The sequence below is a fragment of the Euphorbia lathyris genome, chromosome 8 (assembly GCF_963576675.1).
Source record: "Euphorbia lathyris chromosome 8, ddEupLath1.1, whole genome shotgun sequence".
NCBI classification, from domain to species: domain Eukaryota; kingdom Viridiplantae; phylum Streptophyta; class Magnoliopsida; order Malpighiales; family Euphorbiaceae; genus Euphorbia; species Euphorbia lathyris.
The window spans coordinates 14187250-14209684 of NC_088917.1; the positions used below are offsets into that span (position 1 = coordinate 14187250).

The 22435-nt window shown below is 39.2% G+C and overlaps 1 protein-coding gene across 6 annotated transcripts; it reads left to right on the top strand.

Moving 5' to 3' along the window:
- Positions 1–14379: 14379 nt before the first annotated feature.
- On the top strand, positions 14380–22148 carry LOC136201949 (PX domain-containing protein EREL1). 6 transcript variants are annotated; one of them, XM_065992340.1, is made up of 10 exons: positions 14380–14916; positions 15802–15909; positions 16590–16688; positions 16789–16875; positions 17186–17294; positions 17451–18226; positions 19671–19835; positions 19990–20229; positions 20974–21189; positions 21652–22148. In XM_065992340.1, exons 1-10 carry the CDS (start codon positions 14824–14826, stop codon positions 21865–21867), a joined length of 2109 nt encoding a protein of 702 aa, XP_065848412.1. In that variant the 5' UTR covers positions 14380–14823; the 3' UTR covers positions 21868–22148. The 6 variants fall into 6 exon arrangements, with proteins under 6 accessions (XP_065848412.1, XP_065848413.1, XP_065848416.1 ...); XM_065992341.1 differs by having other exon boundaries at positions 14876–14916; positions 15802–15952; XM_065992344.1 differs by lacking the exon at positions 14380–14916 and having other exon boundaries at positions 15835–15962; positions 17191–17294.
- The last annotated feature ends 287 nt before the right edge of the window (positions 22149–22435 follow it).

Sequence of the window (22435 nt, forward strand, 5' to 3'; positions counted from 1 at the left end):
GCGCTGGATCAACTAGGGGCACGTTGGGACGTGACTTCTTCGATTAGAACTCTGTCTCTTGATGATGGCTCGACCGAGGTGGACATGACTCCATTGCAACTTCCAGCACGAACACATCTTCCTTCCGCATCTTCTTTAAACCGATTGATTGCCGCACCATTGTCTCAGGTTTGTATGATTTTGCGACTCCATTATTTTATGAACTATGTTTGGGATGCTTGAGATGCTTGAGTCATATTGTTTGATTGAATTGTCATTTGTGAATATGGCAGGAATCAGCTCTAGTGCGTCCTCCATTAGTTCATGTCGGTCTTAAGGCTGATAATCCTTTTGCTGGTTTGGATTTTTCGTTTTTGAAAGGACCGCCTAACGTCGTAGCTGACTCATCCTTTCCTAGTGATGATTTTTTGAGTGATGCTCGTGCCAATCTCAGTAAGCTTGTCGCCTCTCCTCTTGACTCTTGGACTCCGACCCGTGTTGAAAGAGCTATGATTGATTTTGACCTTATGATGGGTGTGTGTGTTCATCCCTTCAAGACTGAGCCGTTGAAATCCGCCAAGAATCACGTATTATTTTGCTATCAGTCCTATGTTACTGAGAAAAACATGGCAGCAGGCCTCGCAGCTCGAGTTAGATCAAATATGGCAGAGTTAGAGGCCTACAGCAAGAAGTTTAATGCTTTGGTTGATGCTGAAGAAGCGGATAGGCAATGATTGGTCAAAATTGCAGCTGTAGAGGAGCGGTTTGCGGCATTGGAGAAGGAGGTGGCTGAAGCTCGAGCGTTTAAGGAAGATATGGTTAGAGCTAGCTTCGGGTTTAGGGCTTGTTTCCCGCGGATGGAGGAAGAGTTGGGCCGTGAGAAAGATCGATTGGCCAATCATTATGATGAGATGTTGGCATGGCACCGATAGAGCGAGCAACACAAAGAGGCTGCCTCCAAACTTTGTGAATCTTGGGCGAAATACCCGAAGCCTGATTTTTGTTTGTTTCCGTGAGGTACGTTCACGGGTTGCCCGTACTTTTCATCTTTGTTTTGAGTTTGTACGCTCATTCTTTCATTTATTTATTTGTGTAGCACAAATGGACATTGTTTTGTGAGTTGATTGTCGTTTGAGCAATTGCTAAGTCATCTATTTTTGGCCATGGCACACTTATTCTTTTATTGATGAACATTTATAGTACTTGCGAAGACAATATACAAATGCTTTGAAAAATTGTAAATGCCCAGAAAAAGAGCGAATACGCCCTGCGTGTACCTGGATACGCCCCGCGTATTTGTGCTCTTGATCCTGAAGCACTTTCTCGATGATGAATACGCGTGGCGTATGTGGTTTTACGCCCCGCGTATTCTCGCTCCTGGAGTACATCTTCTATGCACGTCCGATACACGTCCTGCGTCTTTGGGGCACGCCCCGCGTATGAGAACGCACGCCTCGCGTATTCGTGCTCCTGGAGCTGTCTTTTACACACGTCTGGTTTACGCCCCGCGTATTGTCAAACACGCCCTGCGTATTTAAGCTTCTGATCTTGGAGCATCTAAAGAAGAAATTTACGCGTGGCGTCTTTGGCATTACGCCGCGCGTAAATGAGCCTCTGGGGTGTGACTTTCATGCGTGCCTGAGTCACGCCCTGCGTGAAATAAAGACGCCCCGCGTATTTGGCTTTTTGAGCTGTCCTTCGGGATGTGCTTCGTCTACGCCTTGTTGGCTGACTACTTCGCACATTACACATCACGTGTTGTGCGTGACGCTCCCATCGGTTCCTGTGTTAATTACGTCCCACATACTTTGGAAATATTTCTTCAAGTATTTGCCGTTAATGTATCTCTTGTGTGGTTCTCCGCCCAGGCTCTTCAACCAATACGCGTTCCCGGGAAGCACCTTGTGGATTTGAAATGGTCCTTCCCAGTTGGGTGACCACTTCCCAAGCTCACGATCCTTCGTCCTGATTGGTAGAATTAGCTTCCACACTAGCTCGCCTTCTCTGAAGCTTTTCTTTTTTACTTTCTTGTTGTACACGTCTTCCACTTTCTTCTTTTGGATCATCATGCAATCGAGCGCTTTCTGCCTTTCGTAGTCCAGATCTTCTAGCTCCATGGTCATGGCTTGTACATAATTGTCCGGCTCCAAGTCATTCTGACGCATTACTCGTAATGAAGGCACAATGACTTCCAATGGTATTACTGCATCATGACCAAACGTTAGGAAAAATGGACTCACTCCGGTCGCTCGTGTCTTAGACGTTCGCATAGCCCAGAGCGTTTCTGAGAGAACTTTATGCCACTCCCTAGGATTGCCTTCTAGCATCTTCTCCAAGATTTGGATCAGGATCTTGTTGGACGCCTCAGCTTGACCATTCGCTTGTGCATAAAATGGGGTGGAATGAATCAACTTAATCCTGTACTCTTCTACGAACTCGTTCATATCTTCGCCTGTGAACATGGTTCCTTGATCCGTGGTGATGGATTCTGGGATTCCGAATCTATGAATCAAGTTCTCTTTGATGAATCGGATCACTTGTGTTTGGCCGACTTGTTTCATTGGTGCTACTTCCACCCATTTGGAAAAGTAATATGTGGCAACTATGATGAAACAATGACCTTTTGATGAAGCTGGGAATATTTTCCCTATTAGATCAATAGCCCATCCTCTAAAAGGCCACGGCTTCACCACTGAGTGTAATTCTTCTGAAGGGACTTGTTGGATTTGGCCATACAGTTGACAATTCTTGCAACCCTTCGCATATGTGATGCAATCGCGTAGGATCGTTGGCCAGAAGTATCCATGGCGATTGATAAGCCACCGCATTCTCCTTCCGGATTGGTGAGCTCCGCATATACCTTCATGGACTTGCTTCATGACTTCCATTGCTTTTGGGAAGCCGAGACATTTGAGTAGCATTCCGTCGTAGCTCTTACGGTACAAATCACCTGCCATCAACATGTAATTTTGAGATTGAATGCTCAATGAATATTTTACTTTTTTGGAAGGATCATTGAGGTAATCGATGAACGGTTTCCTCCAATCTTGAGCTAAGTTAATATCGATGTCGAATGATTCAAACTGGACGCCTCTATCCGCCACGGAAGGATGGCCCTGTCTTCTGATGATAACGACTTTGTATGCTGTATCTTTAGAGATTTTCATTCCAGAAGCGATTTGGGCTAACTCGTCAGCTTCCCAGTTGTCATTTCTTGGAATATGCTCCAAACTGACCTCATCAAACATTTCCAAAAGTTGAATTGCAAACGCGAAATAAGGTAGCAAAGATAAACTTGAGCATTTATATTCTCCTGTTAGGTGCCGGATAACCAATTGTGAATCACCGAAAATCTTGACCTCTTTCGCTCCTAGGTCTATCAAGATTTCTAAGCTGATGATTAGAGCTTCATACTCAGCCTGGTTGTTCGTGCATTCAAAATCCAAGTTTACCGCTAATATTGTTTTAGTCCCGGATGGGGCTATGATGATCACTCCTGCTCCGTTGGAACTGTCTGTGCTTGAACCATCGAACTTTAACTGCCACGGTTCTTTGTGCGTCAGATAAATTGGCAGTCCTGCTTCTTCGGGATATTGAAAGTTGGTTGGGTGGTCGGCCACAAAATATGCAATTGCTTTCCCTTTTATCGAGGATTGCGGGAGATACACCAAAGTGAACTCGGCCAATGCTAGTGACCATTTTCCTATTCTTCCTGAGAGGATAGGCTGGTTTAGCATGTATTTGATCAAGTCGGTGCTAGCAATCACATAAACTCTCGCTTTGAGCAAGTAATGCCTCAACTTCGTGCAAGCAAAATAGAGGGCTAAGCACGTCTTCTCAACTGGGATGTACCTCGTTTCTGCCGATAGCAATGTTCGACTTAGATAGTAGATGGCTTGTTCATGACGGTTTGCATTGTCTTGGGCAAGCAAGCATCCAATTGACTCGTCGGTTGCTGATATATAGAGCTTGAGTGGAGTATCCTCCCTTGGTGGCATCAACACAGGTGGGTTGCTCAAGTAAGTTTTGATCTCTTCGAACGCCGCTTGATGCTTGTCGTTCCACTTGAAGCTTTCTTCGTCTTTGAGTCTTAACAAATCTGAGAAGGCTCTGGATTTTCCAGCCAAGTTTGATATGAATCGTCTCAAGTAGTTTACTTGGCCCAAGAACCGCTGCAACTCCTTCTTGTTCTTCGGAGGTTGTGCTTCTTTGATTGCTTTTGCCTTATTGTCGTCAATCTCGATTCCTCTTTGGTGGACTAAGAATCCGATAAAGTTCCCTGCTTTGACCCCGAAGGTGCACTTCAGAGGGTTGAGCTTTAGGTTGTACTTACGCATCCGCTCGAAGCTCTTCCTCAAATGGCCGACATATTCCATTTCTCGCTTGGACTTGATAACGATGTCGTCCACGTATACCTCCATAGAGGTGCCGAGTAGATCGTGAAAGATGGCATTCATTGCTCTTTGGTATGTGGCGCCGGCGTTCTTTAAACCGAACGGCATGACGACCCATTCGAACGTGCCGATTGACCCTGGGCATCGAAATGCCATTTTGGCAATGTCTTCTTCGGCAATGGGGATTTGGTTATATCCCGCATAGCAATCACACAGAGATATTAATTCATTTTTAGACACAGCATCTACTAACATGTCGGCTATAGGCATCACATAGATGTCTTTTGGCGTAGCTAGATTTAGATCGCGGAAATCTACGCATATGCGTAATTTACCGTTCTTTTTTACTACAGGTACGACGTTAGATAGCCATACCGCGTACTTTGCTGGTCTGATGAACTTAGCTTTGAAAAGCTTTTCTATCTCTTCCTTCACCTTGCTTTCAACCTCTTTGCTCATTCTCCTTGTTGGTTGCTTGAATGGTTTGAACTCCGGTTTGATTGGCAATCTATGTTCCACTATGTCCTTGCTCAACCAGGGCATTTCATCATAATTCCAAGCGAAACAGTCTTTGAACTCCTGAAGCAAAGTGATAATAGCTTCTTTCAACGTCGGGCGTAGTAAGCTACTGACGAATGTAACCCGAGGTTCCTCTTCTGTCCCTAGGTTTACTTCGTCTAGAGGGTCGACCGCCATGGAACCTTCATCTTCTAACTTCGGGTTTGCCCTTTTCAGATCTTGTAATTGGATTTCTTCTCTTTGAGGATCTAGTTCTGTTATTCCTTTGGGTGTTTCGATTTCTGAGACCCTCATGTCGTTTTCTCGATACAGTTTCTCCGCCAGTTGTTGCGCATTCAGTTTTGATATAGCGGCTGAAGCTACCGCTTCTTTTCTCGATGTTGTGCTAGTCATGGAATTTCTTTTATTATTGGTTCGTCACGGAATGGCCTTCGATGGGGCACGATTACCGTTGGCCTTAGGATATTCTTGATCTCTTTGCCGCATGATTGCTCTTTGTGATTGGACCCAACTCGGATTGGGCCAACAGATTCCTCGTAGAGTCTGGCTTCGACCACATCGGAGTAAGCTTCGAATGGCTTCTCGTTTGCCCGAACAACTTCCACCTCGTCTCCTTTCCAAAATAGAAGGAATTGGTGTAATGACGAGGGGATGCATGAGTTGGAATGAATCCAATCTCTCCCTAACAGTGCCTGATAACTTGCGGTTGAATTTACCACGAAGAAAGCGGTCATGGTGGTGTGAGAGCCAATGGTGAGTTCCAATGGTAGGACACCGTATGTCTTTGCAATTTCTCCCGTGAAGGCTGAAACTGACACCTCTGATGAGATTATATCTTCCTCTGATTTCCCTAAGGCTAGGACCATCTTCATAGGCATGATGTTAACGGCTGATCCATTGTCGATGAGCACTCTGGAGATTGGTTTGCCATCTACATGAGCCTTGACGTATAGAGGTTTGATATGGTGAGTCATCCTTGGACTGGGCTTGTTAAAGTAAACCCTCTTCATGCCCTCTTCACCCGGTGTCTTCAGGACTGTGTCTTCTTGCTCCTTGTGTTCGGATTTGGGGCATTCCTTCTTGGTGTCTTCGCTTCCAAAATCCGAAGGTAAGATTAAAGAGGTAGCTGCACAATCTACCCGTATGATGAAATCTCCAACCCGGATTTGGAGGTTTTTCTCTTGGTTTTTTCCTCCTCTTTCCGCATCGTTGGAGTTGACGCTGGATGACTCCTTTTGACTATTTCTCTTTTCTGTCTCTCTTTTCCTTAATCTTCTCTTTGCATTCCTGGAGAGAGGCCTTGGGAATTTCTTGTGGCTATTCAATTGCCATTGATTGAGGGGTGACGTGCTCGAGGGTGTCACGAAATGTGGCCGTTGTTGTTGCACGTCTCTTATCTTTGTATTCTGTGATTGCCTTGAGCTTTCCTCCAACTTTGGTGGCGTCGCTTTTGGTACCCATACCTGTCGGGTTCTTACGTCACCCTGTTGCTTTCCTTTGCCCCCCCCCCCCACACTAGTGAAGTGGCATTGGTCATATTGGCTACTGGGAATGGGTCCTCGTCGATCAGCATGCTTTCCTTCTTTTCCGGGAATTGGAGTATCCCGCGGTTAATCCTATCCTGCACGGCGTTTCTAAAACCAAAACATGCTTGAGTGTTGTGGCTCCAGTTGTCGTGATACTTACAGTAGTTTCGTCCGTGTATTTCTTCTTTGGATGGGATCACATGTCTAGGAGGCAATGTGATGAACTGCTCCTTTAGCAGGTAGTCGAAGATCTCTTCCGTCTTCGAGACGTCAAACGTATATTGAGTGGTTGGGATCCTTTTAACTACCTCGGGTGCTTTGGGATTCTTTACCAACACGGGACATGTTCGAGATCCTGTGTTCGTTAAGTCGGCAATGGCTACCTCATGCGTTTGTACATCCCCTTGGTAGCTTCCTACAGAGTTCTTCTTGCGTCGATGATCTTCCCTCATCAACTCCTCGTACTCTGAAACCTTGGCCACCAACTCGTAGTAGTCGCGGAAATCTATCCCCTGAAATTTCTTCCGGTTTTCGAATTCCAACCCACGTTGGGCAATCTTCACGAACTCGACCTCGGGGATGTTGATTCGACAACGATGTCGTATCTTTTTGAATCGGTTGATAAAATTTTCAATCGGTTCTCCATGTCGTTGCGTCATTCGGGACAGCTCCGCAACACAGATCTCGGGCTCCGTTCGATAGAACTGGTTGTGGAACAGTCTTTCCATTTGTTCCCATCCATGAATGGATCCGGATGGTAAGGTGGTGTACCAAAAGAAAGCTGGTCCCGTTAGTGAACCTGGGAATAGCCGCAAGCGTAACATGTCGAAGTTCGTGTCCATGCTCAAACCGCTGCACTGAAAGGTGAAGCGTGCCACGTGCTCCACAGTGGATTTCCCTTCTTCTCCTGAAAATAAAGCGAAATCGGGTACTCTAAAATTGTGGGGTAAAGGGTATAGCTGGTCATAGTGCCGTGGATATGGTTTCTGGAACTCGGGTCGGTATACTTCCCTCACGGCTGGCCCATAGATCTCTTGGACGATGTTTCTTATGCGTTGGGCCTCTCCCAAGTTGTTGGTGGGCTCCATGCGTGTATGCGTCGTCCGTTGTGGGTGAAAGTTGGCTTGTCTCACATTGCCCCCCACATTACGAGCATAGCCTTCCTCGTAATGTTCGGCATGGTTACTAGGTCCTGTATGAGATCTAAACTGTTGTTGAGGTGGCGGGATTTGAATAGGTTCTGAGCTGATCCTGTCACCGCGCTCATTGAACCTGAGATTCTCTTCTCGAGCTGGTGGCGGGGTATACCTTTCCCCAGTTCCTGATGTCGGTGCTTTCTTCCCACCGTCTACCGGTCCTTGAGATGTCGACCTTTGTGTGAACAGCTCGGCGCACTTTTCCGGGATTTTGCTGATTTCTCCGGTTAAATCAACGATCCTTTCCTCGAGAGCCGATCCCTTGTTGGAATTGTTCACCGCCTCGTTGTTGGCTTGCATTGCTTTGCACACATCCTCATAACTTTCTCTCATGGATTGTGAAAATCCATGTAGAAATTGGTCGATCTTCTTCTCTAGTTTTGCTAAAAATGGTGCCATGTTGAATATGGGTGGGCCTTGTTCGTTTGCACCTCCGCTATTGTTCATGGTCTCAGCCGCACAACCTTCAGGCATGCCGGGTTCGTTGCTCTGATCCCGGTTCTGATTTTGACTTTCCTCGGAGTCCGATGGGATGGGATCTTTCCCCGTGTTCTTCCTAGGAGGCATTCTTCGTGAGTATTTATGGGTGAAAATTATGAAATTATGTTAGTAATCTAGTGCTGAAAAAAGAAAGAACAAGGAAATAAATAAATGCTTATTAACGGAACAAAAGCAAGGCATGAAAAACAAGTGGGTTAAAAAATGAGCGTGAAGAATATATACGTGGTATGAAAAAACAAGTCTTACAAATTTTTGGCTAAGCCAAAACAAAAAATAAAATGTCCCACTGGGCGTGCCAAAAATTGTTAGCGTTAGCTAATAAATTTTGGTAAAGTGGAAGTGGGATAATGAGTGTGGAAAAATTGTGTGTGATGGGTATTGAAATTTTTGGCAAAGCCTAAGAAAAAAGGTCCAACTGGGCGTGCCAAAAATTGTTAGCGTTAGCTAATAAATTTTGGTAAAGTGGAAGTGAGATAATGAGTGTGGAAAAATTGTGTGTGATGGGTATTGAAATTTTTGGCAAAGCCTAAGAAAAAAGGTCCCACTGGGCGTGCCAAAAATTGTTAGCGATATTTTGCGAATATGTTAATTTCAACCTTGTCACGTGTGGTTAGGGTGCGGGCGTGCCAGAGAAATTATTTCTCAATTATTAAAGTGGGTTAAGTTTATGGATTTGCGCGCCAAAACTTGAATTCTAAACGAAACGATTGGCGAGGGACGCAAGGATTGAAAAAGTCCCTCTTGGGTCTCTAGCGCCGTTATAGAAACTTTGCTAGATAAATTGTTTTATTTAAGCTAATGCGAATAAATTGAAGACGTGAAAAATAAAGAAATTGAAAGATGCGAAATTGACACAAGATTTGGTGAAAATTGGTATTTTATTGATGAATAAATGTTTGAAACATGAAATTGGAAATGAATTAAATTACAATTGAGAAATCTCTATATTAAACATATAGGTAATCAATTGAATTGGAACAAACAAATCAATACAAAGAATTGAAATGCGATAAAATAAATTGAAATTCAACAACAAACTCGGAGCCACAATAGCTATCTCGGATTGAAGTTGAATTTTGGTGTAGGTGCGAGGTCCTCGGAGAGCTGCAACCGGTCGGGCCCGTACGGTATGTGCTTTGTGCAATGACTAAACGTTGGTGGGCGAATGGGGCAGATTTAAACCTTAACTTTGGGGAGCTTGGTTGGAGTACTTAAGAATACGGAATTGGACAAGTAAATAGTGTAAATTGAACTTCGGGAGGTTAGGAACAACTTTCTATAAGGGATCGAAGGCTAAAACGGATTCTAAATGGACGGAATCTGGCTTTGAAAACAACTAGTCGAATCTGGGAAATTCTGGGCAGAATAGCTAAAAGAATTTGGGGGTACAAAGATCAGCTTGTAAACGAAGTTTCTGGACACGGAATTGAGTGAATCAAAAGGCTAGATCGAAATTCAGGATTTTAGGAACAACTTTGTCGAAAGGATCGAAGGCAAAAAATAACGTTAAATTGACAGAATTGGGCTTTGAAAAAGGATGGACGAATCTGGAAAATTATTTTAGAAAGGAAATTCTAATTGAAAACTTGAGCAGAGTAACGACTTTGAAACACTAATTTGATTTGAGAAACTTGAAAAAAGGCTCTGGAAACTTGAATTGAAGCTAAAGGAAGCTAAATAAGGGATTAAAACTAAGAAAAACGAAGAACGAAAGGAAGAACTTTGAAGAACTTGAAGAACTAAAAACTAAAAAGAGAGCATTGAGAGTAACCTTTAGAGAGGGGTTTGTATGTGTGTTGAGTGTGTCTTTTAATGAAGGGGAGGGGGTCTATTTATAGTATTTTGGAGTGGTATTTTGGTAATTATTCAGTGGCATTTTGTTAATTATTCACCAACTAACACAACTACCTTCATGCCACATCACCCCACTACCTCAACTTCTACTAACTACCATCAACTTCCATTGACTGCTTCCAACTGTTGCCGGAAGAGGCAATACGCCCTGCGTATCGTTGGTTACGCCCCGCGTATTGGAGGTCCTGAAGCTTGTGCGTTTCGTTGATGGTATCTGCGCGTGGCGCCTCTGGTGTTACGTCCCGCGTAGGAAAGTACGCGCTGCGTATAGAAGGACGCCCCGCGTGTTTGTGCTCCTGTACTTGGAACGCCTTGTTGATGCGCTTTACGCGTGGAGTATAGGAAGACACGCCCCGCGTAAAGCAGTCTCTGAAGCGGAACGTCTTCGGGTGTGTGGAATACGCCCCGCGTGTGAAAATACACGCCCCGCGTATTTGAGGTGAGCTTACGAATTGTTTTTCTGATTTTTATTTATTATTATTATTATTCCCTAGAAAAAATATAAACTATATCCTAAATTTAACAACAAGCATTATATATATATATATATAATAAATTTTATTTATTTTGGGCCAACATATGCACATTTCTTTTTTCTATTAATAATTCATTATTATACATATTTAATCGATATTAATAAGTGCATGCGTCAAATATTAAACAATAGAAGCTACAAGGGAAATGATATATTAAGCAGCGCGCGACATAATACATAAAAAAAACAATTGTCTCAGTGGTAAGCAGTGTGGAGTGTAAATGAGGAGGCCAAGGTTCGAACCACTTCACCAGTAGCAGTGTTTTTTGTTAAATTTTATACTTAAAACGACGTAGTTTTGAGTGTTCTCACCATAAGGAAGTGTCCTCACCTAATATATATATATATAGTTTTCATTTTTTTATATAAAAGTATATAATTTTATTAAAGAAAAAATACAGTATAAACAAAATTAAAACCCCATAAAAAAAATCACAACTAAAATAAATCATGAATTGAATGGAATACCAATATTTTTTAAAAATTCAGAACCGTAGAGAAATAACTGTAATCCAAATTTTATTATTGAAATTCTAAAAAATAAACGGAAGAATTACAGAAATATTGAGGAACATTTGAATGGGATACATGGTTCAATCTGGACTTTGCGTCTGATTATCTGCAACAATTAATTAAAGCTGTTCCGAGATCATACGAGGCCGCGGACACATGCATCTGGGAAAAGTCGGACTCCTGGTGCGGCTGGTATATTCAGGACTCCATCAAGTTTCGTTAGGGGATGCTTCGCAATTCCTATCCATTCGGCAACTGCTCAAGCCGCTGAGTTACAAGCGATTATGTTTGCTATCGATGTTGCATGGGAGAAAGGATGGACTTCCCTATGGGTCGAATCATACTCCCTGTATGCTGTTAATATGCTTCGAGCCCGTTCTGCTAGCGTCCCTTGGCGACTACGACAACAATGGAGACGTTGTTTGGCTCAATGTTCAGACATACAGGTAATTGTCACACGTCTTTCGAGAGGGGAACAGAACCGCGGATGCGCTTGCCCGTTCTTGCGTCTCGGAGAACACCACGCGATGGTGGAACTCATGTCCTAATTTTTGCATCGCTTTCGTTTTCGATGATTTATGTAATTTAGCTCACTTTAGATTCAAGTTTCGTTAATTCCTCCCTCTGTATGGAACACAATTTTTTCATTTATTTATTCTTTTGGGTTTTGCGGGTCAAGGTTGAGGGGGTGCCGACCTAGTGGGGATGTCTTCGGCCTTGCCTCTCATTGTCCCAATTTTCATAAAAAAACCGGATTTATATGCATCCTACTAAAATTTTAAGAGAGATGAGGATATACATTGCTTGGTATATTGTTCAATAATACATTTTCCATGCATTGTGAGTCAAACTCCACAATAACCTACAACCTTTTTCCCAAGAAAGCACCAAAATGAAATAATAAAAAACCCAAAAGAGCAATATATAAACTTAATTAATTTATATTATTTGATGAATTATATGATATGATTAATAATACAATTAAGCATGTTCAATATATATTATAAATATGAATCGAATTACATAATCATATTAAACATGAATGGATAAACTATGTAAAATGTTTCGCGATATAACTATCTTTTATAGAATTTTAAGCATGTTATTTCGAGTTACATAGAAACAGTTAAGAATGAAACCTGAAAATCGAAAAATAGAGAGTCGTGTCTTCTAATTTTTACATGAAAAAAGAAAAATAACGTATCTTTAGAGATCTTTCAAGTTCCTCCTATTTATAACAAATTAAATAGGGCAGAGGCTGACCCGCGCGAAATATCTAATATATTAAATATATAGTTGTAAAAATCATGGGTAAATTATACCCATGACCACTGAACGTTACTCATTTTCACGATATGGCCATTAAATTTCAAAACGTAACCTGTAAACTCAACTTTAAACTTTATAACATTATGGTCACTAAACTTCAATTAATGGCTCAAAATGACCGTTGACGATCTCAAAATGAAAACGTTCAAAAATTAAAGTTGTTTAGAACCACATTTACCATGGAACCATGTTTTTTATTTTTCAAAATCACCATTTTCGGAGCTTTCTCCCTCCTAACCAAACAACACCTAAATGACCTTAAAAGAAAAATGTTGAAGAGTTAAAGTTGCTTAGATTTATTGCCCAAGCAAATCCAAGTGGAGTTTAATTCACAGACTGTTCTTGCAATGATACATTGGGAGACTGGTAGGCACCACCGATTAGCTTGGCTGTTGACGAGATGTCAGGAATACAAGAGGCGAGATTGGGAGTTGAGGCTGATTCATACATTACGTGAAGGTAATCAGGCTGCTGACTAAATGGTGAATTTCGTTGGGTCATCACGAGTGTGATGTGCCTCCTATAGGCCTCCAGGCTATTTTTTGTGAGGATCGGCTTGGCCGGTACTCACATAGGATGGGTTATTAATTAGTTTTCCTTTCCTTGTTTTGTTTGGGTTGCACCCTCTTCCGATTACAAAAAAAATATTATTTTGTGCGTATATGTTTATTTTTTTAATGACATTAATGTAACAAATATTAAAATATATATTTCTATCTTTATTATTTTCTATTATTATTAGTTTTACATAGTATAATTCATATTTTAATTTATTAAAATTTTAAAAAAATACAAAAACAAATCCGATTATTCTCTAAGAGCATTGTCCGTCTGATTAGTACTTAGCGTTTTTTACAATTTTGGTGAAAATATGAAACCACAAGTTTTTTTCTTCTTAAAATTAACCATTTTTTTTGTTTTTACTTATGTAATATTAAGAAGGGGTATAATACAAAAATACCTCTAACATTGCCAACCAAAAACACTATACCCCTAACGTTCAAAATGATGCAATTTAAACCAAACGTTAATAAATTTGATCGATTTCAACCATCATTGAAAAAATTACGGATACTTGGTTTTGGTGTTCTCTATCAGTTACTTTTTTTTAAATGTGTTTTTATAATTTCATAATAGATTTGGAGATGAAATATCTTTAAACTCGATGAAATATTTTGATATTATTTTTATGTTCAAAATATACAATACATAGAATAGATTATATTTTTAATTTCTTTTCACGTGCATATATATGTCTATGATCTATTATTGTAAGCAATAATATAACGCATATGTCCAATGAAGATAAAATTCGTTAATGATTTCTAAAATTGACCCAATTTTCAATATTAAAGGTAAAATGCACATTTTAGAGGTAAAAGTGTTTTTTTAGGAGTTAGGAACATTTCCTTATCCATGTTAAGTAGCAGTGCACATGGTCGGCTAATCGTTCCATTAACTAAAACATTAACCAGTCTATTTAATTTGGTTAGCCTATTACTTCGATCAGTTAACCATAACGGACTTTTCATAGGAAAAAAACCACTTTAAATCTATAATTATTCACTTTAAAATAAATATATAATTATTTAAATATTAAATAAAAATATCATAATTCAAATTCAATTAACAAAATCACCTAAACAAATAAATTTTATATTATTTTAATATTTTTAAAAATTATTTATATAGTGATAATTACAGTTCTACATATATTTATACTAATTTTATATATATATTAATAGATAATCGGTTTATTTTTCATTTTTGTTTAACCATCGGTTTTTTAAATGAAAAATCGTAATCTAGTCCATCGATTTTAGTTAATCTATTTTTCAGTTCGGTTCAGTTCCAGAATAGATTCTTGGGTTTTTCAATTAGTTTTGTGCAGTCCTACCGTTAAGAATTAAATCATATATGTGGGCTTCTGGAAGGGCCAAGGCCCAAGAATCGGGCCCAAAACATAAGATTGCTCGCCGGGAAGCTCAGAGAAGACAATTAGGTGAAACCAAGAACAGCCTTTCTGTTTTATTCACCCCAATCAAATTAATTTCAAAAAATAATTAAGAAAAAAAGGTGAAGAAGCTGATCTCTTTCCCTTTTCTTCTCCAAGCAACCGCAGAATCGAATCGAATCGAAACAGCTGAGGCATTTGCAATTGCATTCGAAGCTCAATCCACCATCGTTTACCTCCTCCTCCTCCGTTTTTCTCAATGCGACGCCGATACAATTGATTTTTAACGGTTCATTTGTCGGTTTGCTCCGATCCGATCGTCAAACCCTAGTTCTCAGTTGCGGTTTCAGTTCTTGGGACTGAATTTTTCATCGGATGCTTGATATTCGATTTCTATGGTGAGAATTGAAAGCAAAGATATATAGAGAGATAAATAATTGCCAAGTCGTAGAGAGTGATCCTATGATCACTCTCAATTTCTAGAAGAATTAAAGAGAGTAACTGAAGGCACGGGACATAGAGAATGATGCAGAGACGGAGTCCACCCAAGCACAGACACGATGGGTCTTCGCCGCTGCCTTTGGGAATGGATTGGAGTCCTCCACCTCGGAAATGGGTAAATTTCGATCCAATTCAATCTTGAAATTCTTACCGCGCTACTTAATTATCTCAGCTTTCGATTTTGTAACTTCCATTTAGAATTATAGCTCTTCACAACTATAGGATTGACCAAATAAATGCTACTTGCGTTGCCATCAGTCTCATTTATAGTGATTTGATTCGTATTTACTGGTTGATTTTGGCTTATAAAGTTTTTGGCATTTCAAGAATTAGAACGAATAACCGAAAATGGCTTATGAATACTGATCTGATAAAGTAATTTGCTATAATCGTGCAATGTTTCTTATATGGAAATAAATCCTAAAAGGTTATTTCTAGATTATGCTACAAGACCACACCAATTATTGGAATACATTAATGAATTTACATCTGCCTTTTAGATTTATTCGTCATTTGAAATCTCATGTTTCTTTCCGAATATACATGTACTCCAGAGAAAATGGAAAAAAGGAAAAGAACATAGTAAATGCAATTGAAAACATATACTTGGCCTTTGCATCATCAATAGTAGTGCCGACAATTCAGTCTCCCAGTCATCTAGTGTTTAAGTTTACTCACTATTTTCCTGTAGTTTCCTTCTTCTGATGTTAGTGCTGAGATTTTGAAATTTTAATGGGAATAACTTTGTTTCAGTGTAACCAAATTAGGTTTAATGCTCAATCCTAACTAGAATTGTCAGAATGACGTTAAAAGGTCTCAAGGTTGTGTTGATTGATGATGATTTTGATCTCATCTGCAGTTTTAGATATTTAAACTCTGTACTTCAAATCATTTTTTGTAAAATTTCTGCATAACTTTGCCAAAACCTTGTTGTCACTATCATATATCTACTGTTAAAAGCATATTTCAGTGCATAAAAGAATGAAATTTTCCTGTGCAGAATGGGCGGGACACTGCTTGGCCGCATGACCCAAGATCAGGATGGAGTTATTGTGTCATCATACCTTCCTGGGTTGTTCTCCCAAAAAGAGACTCAGATCCTGTTGTGGTACTCAAATTGAATGACTGTCCAGTGTTTATCTGTGCCGAGGGTTAGATGTTGTAATTATACCATCTCTACAAATTTGAGTTTGATCAAAATATTGGATTTGTATGCAAGATATAAAGGACTGTGTGCTAACAATAATTCCATTGTAAAAGGGAAAAAGTGTCTATAAGTTTGCACAAACAGATGGGCGTTCTATAACTGTGGTCCATTTCAGTTATAGAACTTATCAGACGAATTTCCAAAATATGCCAAACTTATCATGTTATTTATTTTTTTCACTTCTCATCCCAGTGGCACAGGAATCACACTTAGTCAAAGTATGCTTGATTTCGTAGTTGTCTGTGGTTGCGTTAGTAATTAATTTATGCATTTACTACTACTATTATTATTATTGTCATTATCGTTCTCCTCAATTAGGTTATGAAATGGGGTTATCTTTCCTTCCAATAAAATGCTCTACACCCTGATCACATTCTAACAATAGAATCTGACTTCAAGTTCCCTTCTGCTTCCTTTTCTATTCAGTGTCACATTAAGTTGCTTGTTTTCATCTTGAAAGGAACATTTCAGGGTTAAAATTGAACCTTATTATTTTGTCTGTCTATACCCTTGAGTGCTCAAAGTTATTTATGAATCTACTGGTGTCAAACATGTTCAACATTAATTTTCTTAAGGAACAGTTTTACAGGGTTCAGGTTGGTCTACAATCACCAGAAGGGGTTACAACTACCAGAGTCGTGTTGCGAAGATTTAATCACTTTCTGAAGTTATTTACCGATGTGAGAACTAGTTTTGCTGTCTGTTGTTTTAAGAAGTTAACATCTTAAGGATGTTGAAGGTGTCTTGCTTTTCTTATGTGCTCTATTGCTACCTCTGCAGCTTAAAAAATCATTTCCAAAGAAAAATCTTCCATCTGCTCCACCAAAAGGACTACTGCGTATAAAAAGCAGGACACTTTTAGAAGAGGTATGGAATTTACTTTTCAGCTGTCTTTGTGTTTTCCTCTTATAGACTTGCAGGTGGCTTCTGCGTAGGGTTGTAAGAAAAATAATTCTACTATTTTACGTTTTAGTTCTAGCTCATTTTGCACGTGCTAATTTCAAAGGTAACACAGGTTTAAATCTGGTCTTTGGTGAGCTTCAGTTTTAATGCTAATTTTGGGAGATTAGACAAGCATGCATGCATCTGCGTAATTTGATTTATATATCTGGAAATTCAAATCGACATCTTTGTTTCTATTCATATAAGAGTGACTGATATAAAAGAGTTGTCGCAGAGAAGGTGCTCTTTGGAGGAGTGGATGGCAAAGCTGTTATCAGATATCGATATATCAAGAAGCATGATAGTGGCATCTTTTCTTGAACTAGAAGCTTCTGCGAGGTCTTGTACGTGTTATTGCATTGCATCTAGTTCATCTTGAAATATCTTTGCCTCTTGTTTATACTCAAATGAAACTGAACGTATACCTGATTTCAATTTTTTTTTTTCTGAATTAAAGATGACTAATATAATTTCTTTGTGGCACTTGATATATTTTTCAGCATTCCAGGATGAAAATCAGCAGTCAAATGAGGCAAGACCTGCCCTTGATGGCACACCTTCTTCTCTTCAGATACCTCCACATTCAACTTCTTCTCTCGCTGTTGCTGGTTCATCAGTTACCTCAGAATATGGTAGTGACACTGCTTACGAAACTTCTGAGCTTGGATCACCAAGGTTAGGAAGGGACACTCATTTTGAAATTGGAGTGGAGGACCTAACACTGGATGAAGATTTGACAAATCCAATAGAAAAGCTTGTGAAGTATGGCATGTCCAACATTGATGAGGGACTGATTATGGGACAGACTATTTTAGAGCAGCTTGAAGGTTTCCCAAGGCACAAATCATATGCCAGACATGGCAATAATTTCATTGGGAAGGATACATACAATGGAAACGTTTCTAAAGCCTCATCCCTTTCTAGCAACGGACTGGAACTTTTCTCTGAGCCAGAGCCTGGGAAGGTTTTTGGTCATACTCGCAAGTTGTCTAGTGAAAGTGTTGGAAGTGATGGAAGTTCTCTTAGAGGCAGTGAAGTATCAAATTTTGGCATGCCAAATTCATCTGGTGATGGGTCTCTTGACCTTCCTGGAGGTGCTGAGATTTCAAGTGTGGCAGGAGATTCACACATAGTTCTTCCATCAGATCAACGTCAAAGAATTAGCAGAGTTCTACTGACCATGCAACGGAGATTAGGCTCAGCGAAAACAGATATGGAGGACCTTATTGCAAGACTAAATCAAGAAATGGCGGTGAAAGATTACCTTACAACAAAGGTAAAATTGAACCTGCTATCCAGATTCATCCTTTGAGTTACTTCTATTAATTGATTGTGTGCTTTTATAGAGTGATATGCAGCCTTTTGCTTACATTATACATCACAGTTTTGTGGCTTTTATATGTACACATGACCATAATGTCCTTTTAGACGGATTAAAGACCTTTTTGGCCTTGACCTATCCACGAAATGCCCTTTTACCCCCTGACCTATCAATTTTCACACTAGGCCCTGTCAGGATTAGGATTTCTGACACTAAGATTAGGGCAGAAAAGATCTTAGGAGAAGAGAAGAAGAGAGAAAGAAGAGAGAAGGTTAGAGAGAGATTGAGATAAACAGAGAAAAGAGAGAGAGTTTAGAAGAAAGAAATAAAGATTTCATTAATCAATTTGCATAATGAATTGGTACAGTACAATTCTCTTAAATAGGAAAAATGGGAAAAGGAAAGTATACTAGTCTTCCTAAATTCATGGCCCTAATTATTCTAACTTACCTTAAATCACCATATTAATTCTAACCTACCTTAAATAATAATAGGAAATATAACCTATCCTAAATAAGAATAGGAAATATAGCAATTCACTCTAAATAGGCCTAATAACAGCCACAGCTGTAAACATTCCTAAATAACATCTATTAAGGCTAAATACCACTTAATGTAAAAACAATTAACCACCTAATAATACCTAGATAATCCCTATCTATAATTGTGACAGGCCCCTGACCTATTGCAATGTGATCCAGTGTCGCCCAATTCAGACGGAAAAAACAGACACCGTCTAAATTGGTTCAAATTGTGATATTTTCGGCCAATTGAGCTTTTGGCATTGGGGTAAAGGGGTATTTAGTGGATAGGTTAGGGGCCAAATAGGTCTTTAATCCAAGGTTAGACGGCCAATGCTAGAAGCTCAGTTGGTTAAAATATCATGATTTCAACCAATTTAGACACCATGTGGTTGCTCCTTCTAAATTGGGTGACGTTGGATCACATTGCTATAGGTCAGGTGCCAAATGTGAAAAATTGAAAAATTGATAGGTCCACGGATAGGTCAGGTGTCGAAAAGGTCTCTAATCCCCTTTTTTAGACATCATAAATTGAAAGTTTGCCATGTCCTATATATTGTCTTATTATCTGTGGCCGATGCTAGAAGCTCAGTTGGTTAAAATATCCTGATTTCAACCAATTCAGACACCATGTGGTTGCTCCTTCTAAAATGGGTGACATTGGATCACACTGCAATAGGTCAGGAGCCAAATGTGAGAAATTGAAAAATTGATTGGTCCACGGATAGGTCAGGGGTCGAAAAGGTCTCTAATCCCCTTTTCGACATCATAAATTGAAAGGTTGCCATGTCCTATATATTGTCTTATTATCCTGCTACATCAATATTTATTTGTAGATCTTATGAAAGAACGCTTGCCATTAACCAATTATACCGCAGGTTAAGGATTTGGAAGCAGAACTTGATATCAGTAAACAGAAAAATAAAGAAAACTTGCAGCAAGCTGTTTTGATTGAAAGGGAAAGGCTAACACAAATGCAGTGGGATATGGAGGATCTAAGGAGGAAATCATTAGAAATGGAGTTGAAGTTGAAGTCTAAAGAGGTTAGGAGGCGTCGACCACAATTCTGCCTTAGATATCATTTTGTTATGTTTATCGCGAGTAATATTTCAAATTGTGCACTTTAGATTTCTTTGCCAGAAAAGCCAGCTCTCTCTATCGCAAGGATTTGAATTATTATACATGTGACTGCCACAGGTTGAAAATTCAGGTACAGGATTAAAAAGGGAATCCAATGATCTGGAAAGATATACGCAGCAAGAGCTTGATGATGCAAGAAAACAGCTTGAGCATTTATCAAAGCAGTACGAGGAGCTAGAAGCAAAGTCGAAAGCAGATATTAAATTTCTTGCTAAAGAGTTCAAATCTCTCAAACGTTCTGATGCAGAACTGAAGGAGAAACTTGGTCAATCTCTGAAAGAGAAATCTGAAATTGAGGTATTTTATGGTGGTGCTTTTCACATATTAAATGTCAAGAGGTTTTCAAAAGGGATAAAGTACAAAAGTAGCCCTATGATTATTGGGAGAACATATTTAAACTCCATGTATAAATCCATGTAATGTTAGCACTAAGGTTTTGTAGATAGAGTAATTTCAGACTCCATTGACGAAAGATCTAATAGAACTCAATTTCATGTTAATTTGGTTGCGTGTCTCCGCTCCCTGAGCCCCACTAGCATCCACATGTAACCAAAGTTAGTGCTAATATTGCACGGTTTTATACGTGAAGTCTAAATCTGATCTCCCCTAATAACCATAGGGCTAAATTTATACTTTAGGTTGCGCAGACATGGTTAATGGGAAATTGACTTATATTGGATAATGTAGTCTGAAATTGCTCCATCTATATAACATTAGTGCTAACATTGCACTGTTTTATATGTGTAGTCTAAATATGTTCTGTCCTAATAACCATTGGTTAAATAAATTTGTACCTTATCCCATTTTAAAATAATGCTAGTTTACTTCGCATGAACCTTGCGTAGCTAAGGGAATTTAATAGAAAAAACATGCTATTTTATTCTTTGTTTATAGCTAGTACTAACAGCGTCAGTTGCTGAAATCTTTTGTTATTTATTCATTCAAGTTTTTGGAACTTCCTTTGTCTTGTTTTGTACAGATTTGACTAAGTATTGAACTGTTGAATATTTGATAATTCTGTGATATCTTTCTTTTCTTCAGAAACTTCTTCAGGAGGAACGGCAAATGAATGCGCGTGAGAAAAATGCTCGGAAGAAACTGCTACATGATTGCAATACCCTATGCAACCGTCTTAGAGAGTGCACCCTTAATTTGTCTGTTGAGGATGATGATAAATTTATCATGGATTTCTCTCTAGTAGACGCATTGGATTTGTTGTCAACATCTGATGATCAGATCGGGTGTCTTCTTGCGGAGGTATTTTTTCATGATTTATCTCTGCTTATCATTAATATAATGAATCCTATTGAATGTTTGCATTTTTTAAATCTCACCACACACCGTTAGAAGGAAAACTAGATGTGGTTCATTTGATATCTTCTAATTACATTAGGAATATTGAAGTTTTACATTTTCAAAATGGGTAAATTATGTTCATGGCCCTTGAACTATAGTGTTACTAGCATTATGGCCCCCTAAGCTTCACTTCTTAACATAAAAATCCTTGAATTTTACAATATTGTGAAATTAAAGTCCAAATCAACAAAATCCGTTACAAAGAAGTCGATGAGGGTAAATTGTATATCTGACCATAATTTATAGGGGCCATGGATTTATTTTACCCTTTTCAAAACTGGATATTGAATGCGATAACCTAACAATAGGTTCAGTTTCTGTCTTACCTATACCTCACAAAAGCACATTCCGGTTTTCAATTAGGCTCGAGTTTTATTTGAAGACGACGACGACCATGTTGCTGCTTCTGATGATGATGATACGAGGACAACAGACGAAGAACTAAGGAAGTTGCTAGGAAACATATTCAACGATAATGCTAAACTAAGGACACGGGTAAATTCTGTTATTCGTTCTGCTCTACGTACAGGCAACAAAACTAGGAATAATGATGAGATGGCAACAAAAGAAAATGAGTAGTAGAAAAATATTTGTATCTTTTTTCTAAGAAAAATAACAGAATCATCATCATCATCATGACTGGTTATGGTTCAACCCTGCATTTAAAGGTAGGTCTCACCAAACCAGCAGTTGTAATTTTTGTGGTTCCACATATACACAAAATCATCACAAACCAAAACTGACTTTTTTTTGGTGTTGTATTCTAAAGATAGAGTAGAGTAGAAATAGTTGAATATGAATATGAATATACAAAGTGTTATTATAAATGTTGAACCTTGGTGGCTTTGTAGCCTTTTTCATGCAAATTTTGCAATGGGATTTTAGCGAATGCGATTGTTTAGAGCCGAGTTGATACCTAAAATTGGATTTGGGCTAAATTGATCTCGTTTGTCATTTTTTGACCCTTAGTTCATTTAGATTTAGACCAAATCCGATTTGTAGCCTTTTTCATGTAAATTTTGGGAAATCTTTCTCCTGCCATATGATTAGTGAATGCTGGGTAAAAAGCATCCATATTGACTGAAATTTGGTCATCTTCACGACATGGCTATTAAACTTAGTTTTTGCATGGTAAAGTCACAATGAC

Excerpts from the sequence above, each read along its gene's own strand:
- LOC136201949 (XM_065992340.1), top strand. The coding sequence starts at position 14,824 with ATGATGCAGAGACGGAGTCCACCCAAGCACAGACACGATGGGTCTTCG. Across the intron at positions 16,876-17,185 it reads GCAGGACACTTTTAGAAGAG|AGAAGGTGCTCTTTGGAGGA; the intron begins GTATGGAATTTA and ends GAGTTGTCGCAG. Across the intron at positions 18,227-19,670 it reads AAGATTACCTTACAACAAAG|GTTAAGGATTTGGAAGCAGA; the intron begins GTAAAATTGAAC and ends ATTATACCGCAG.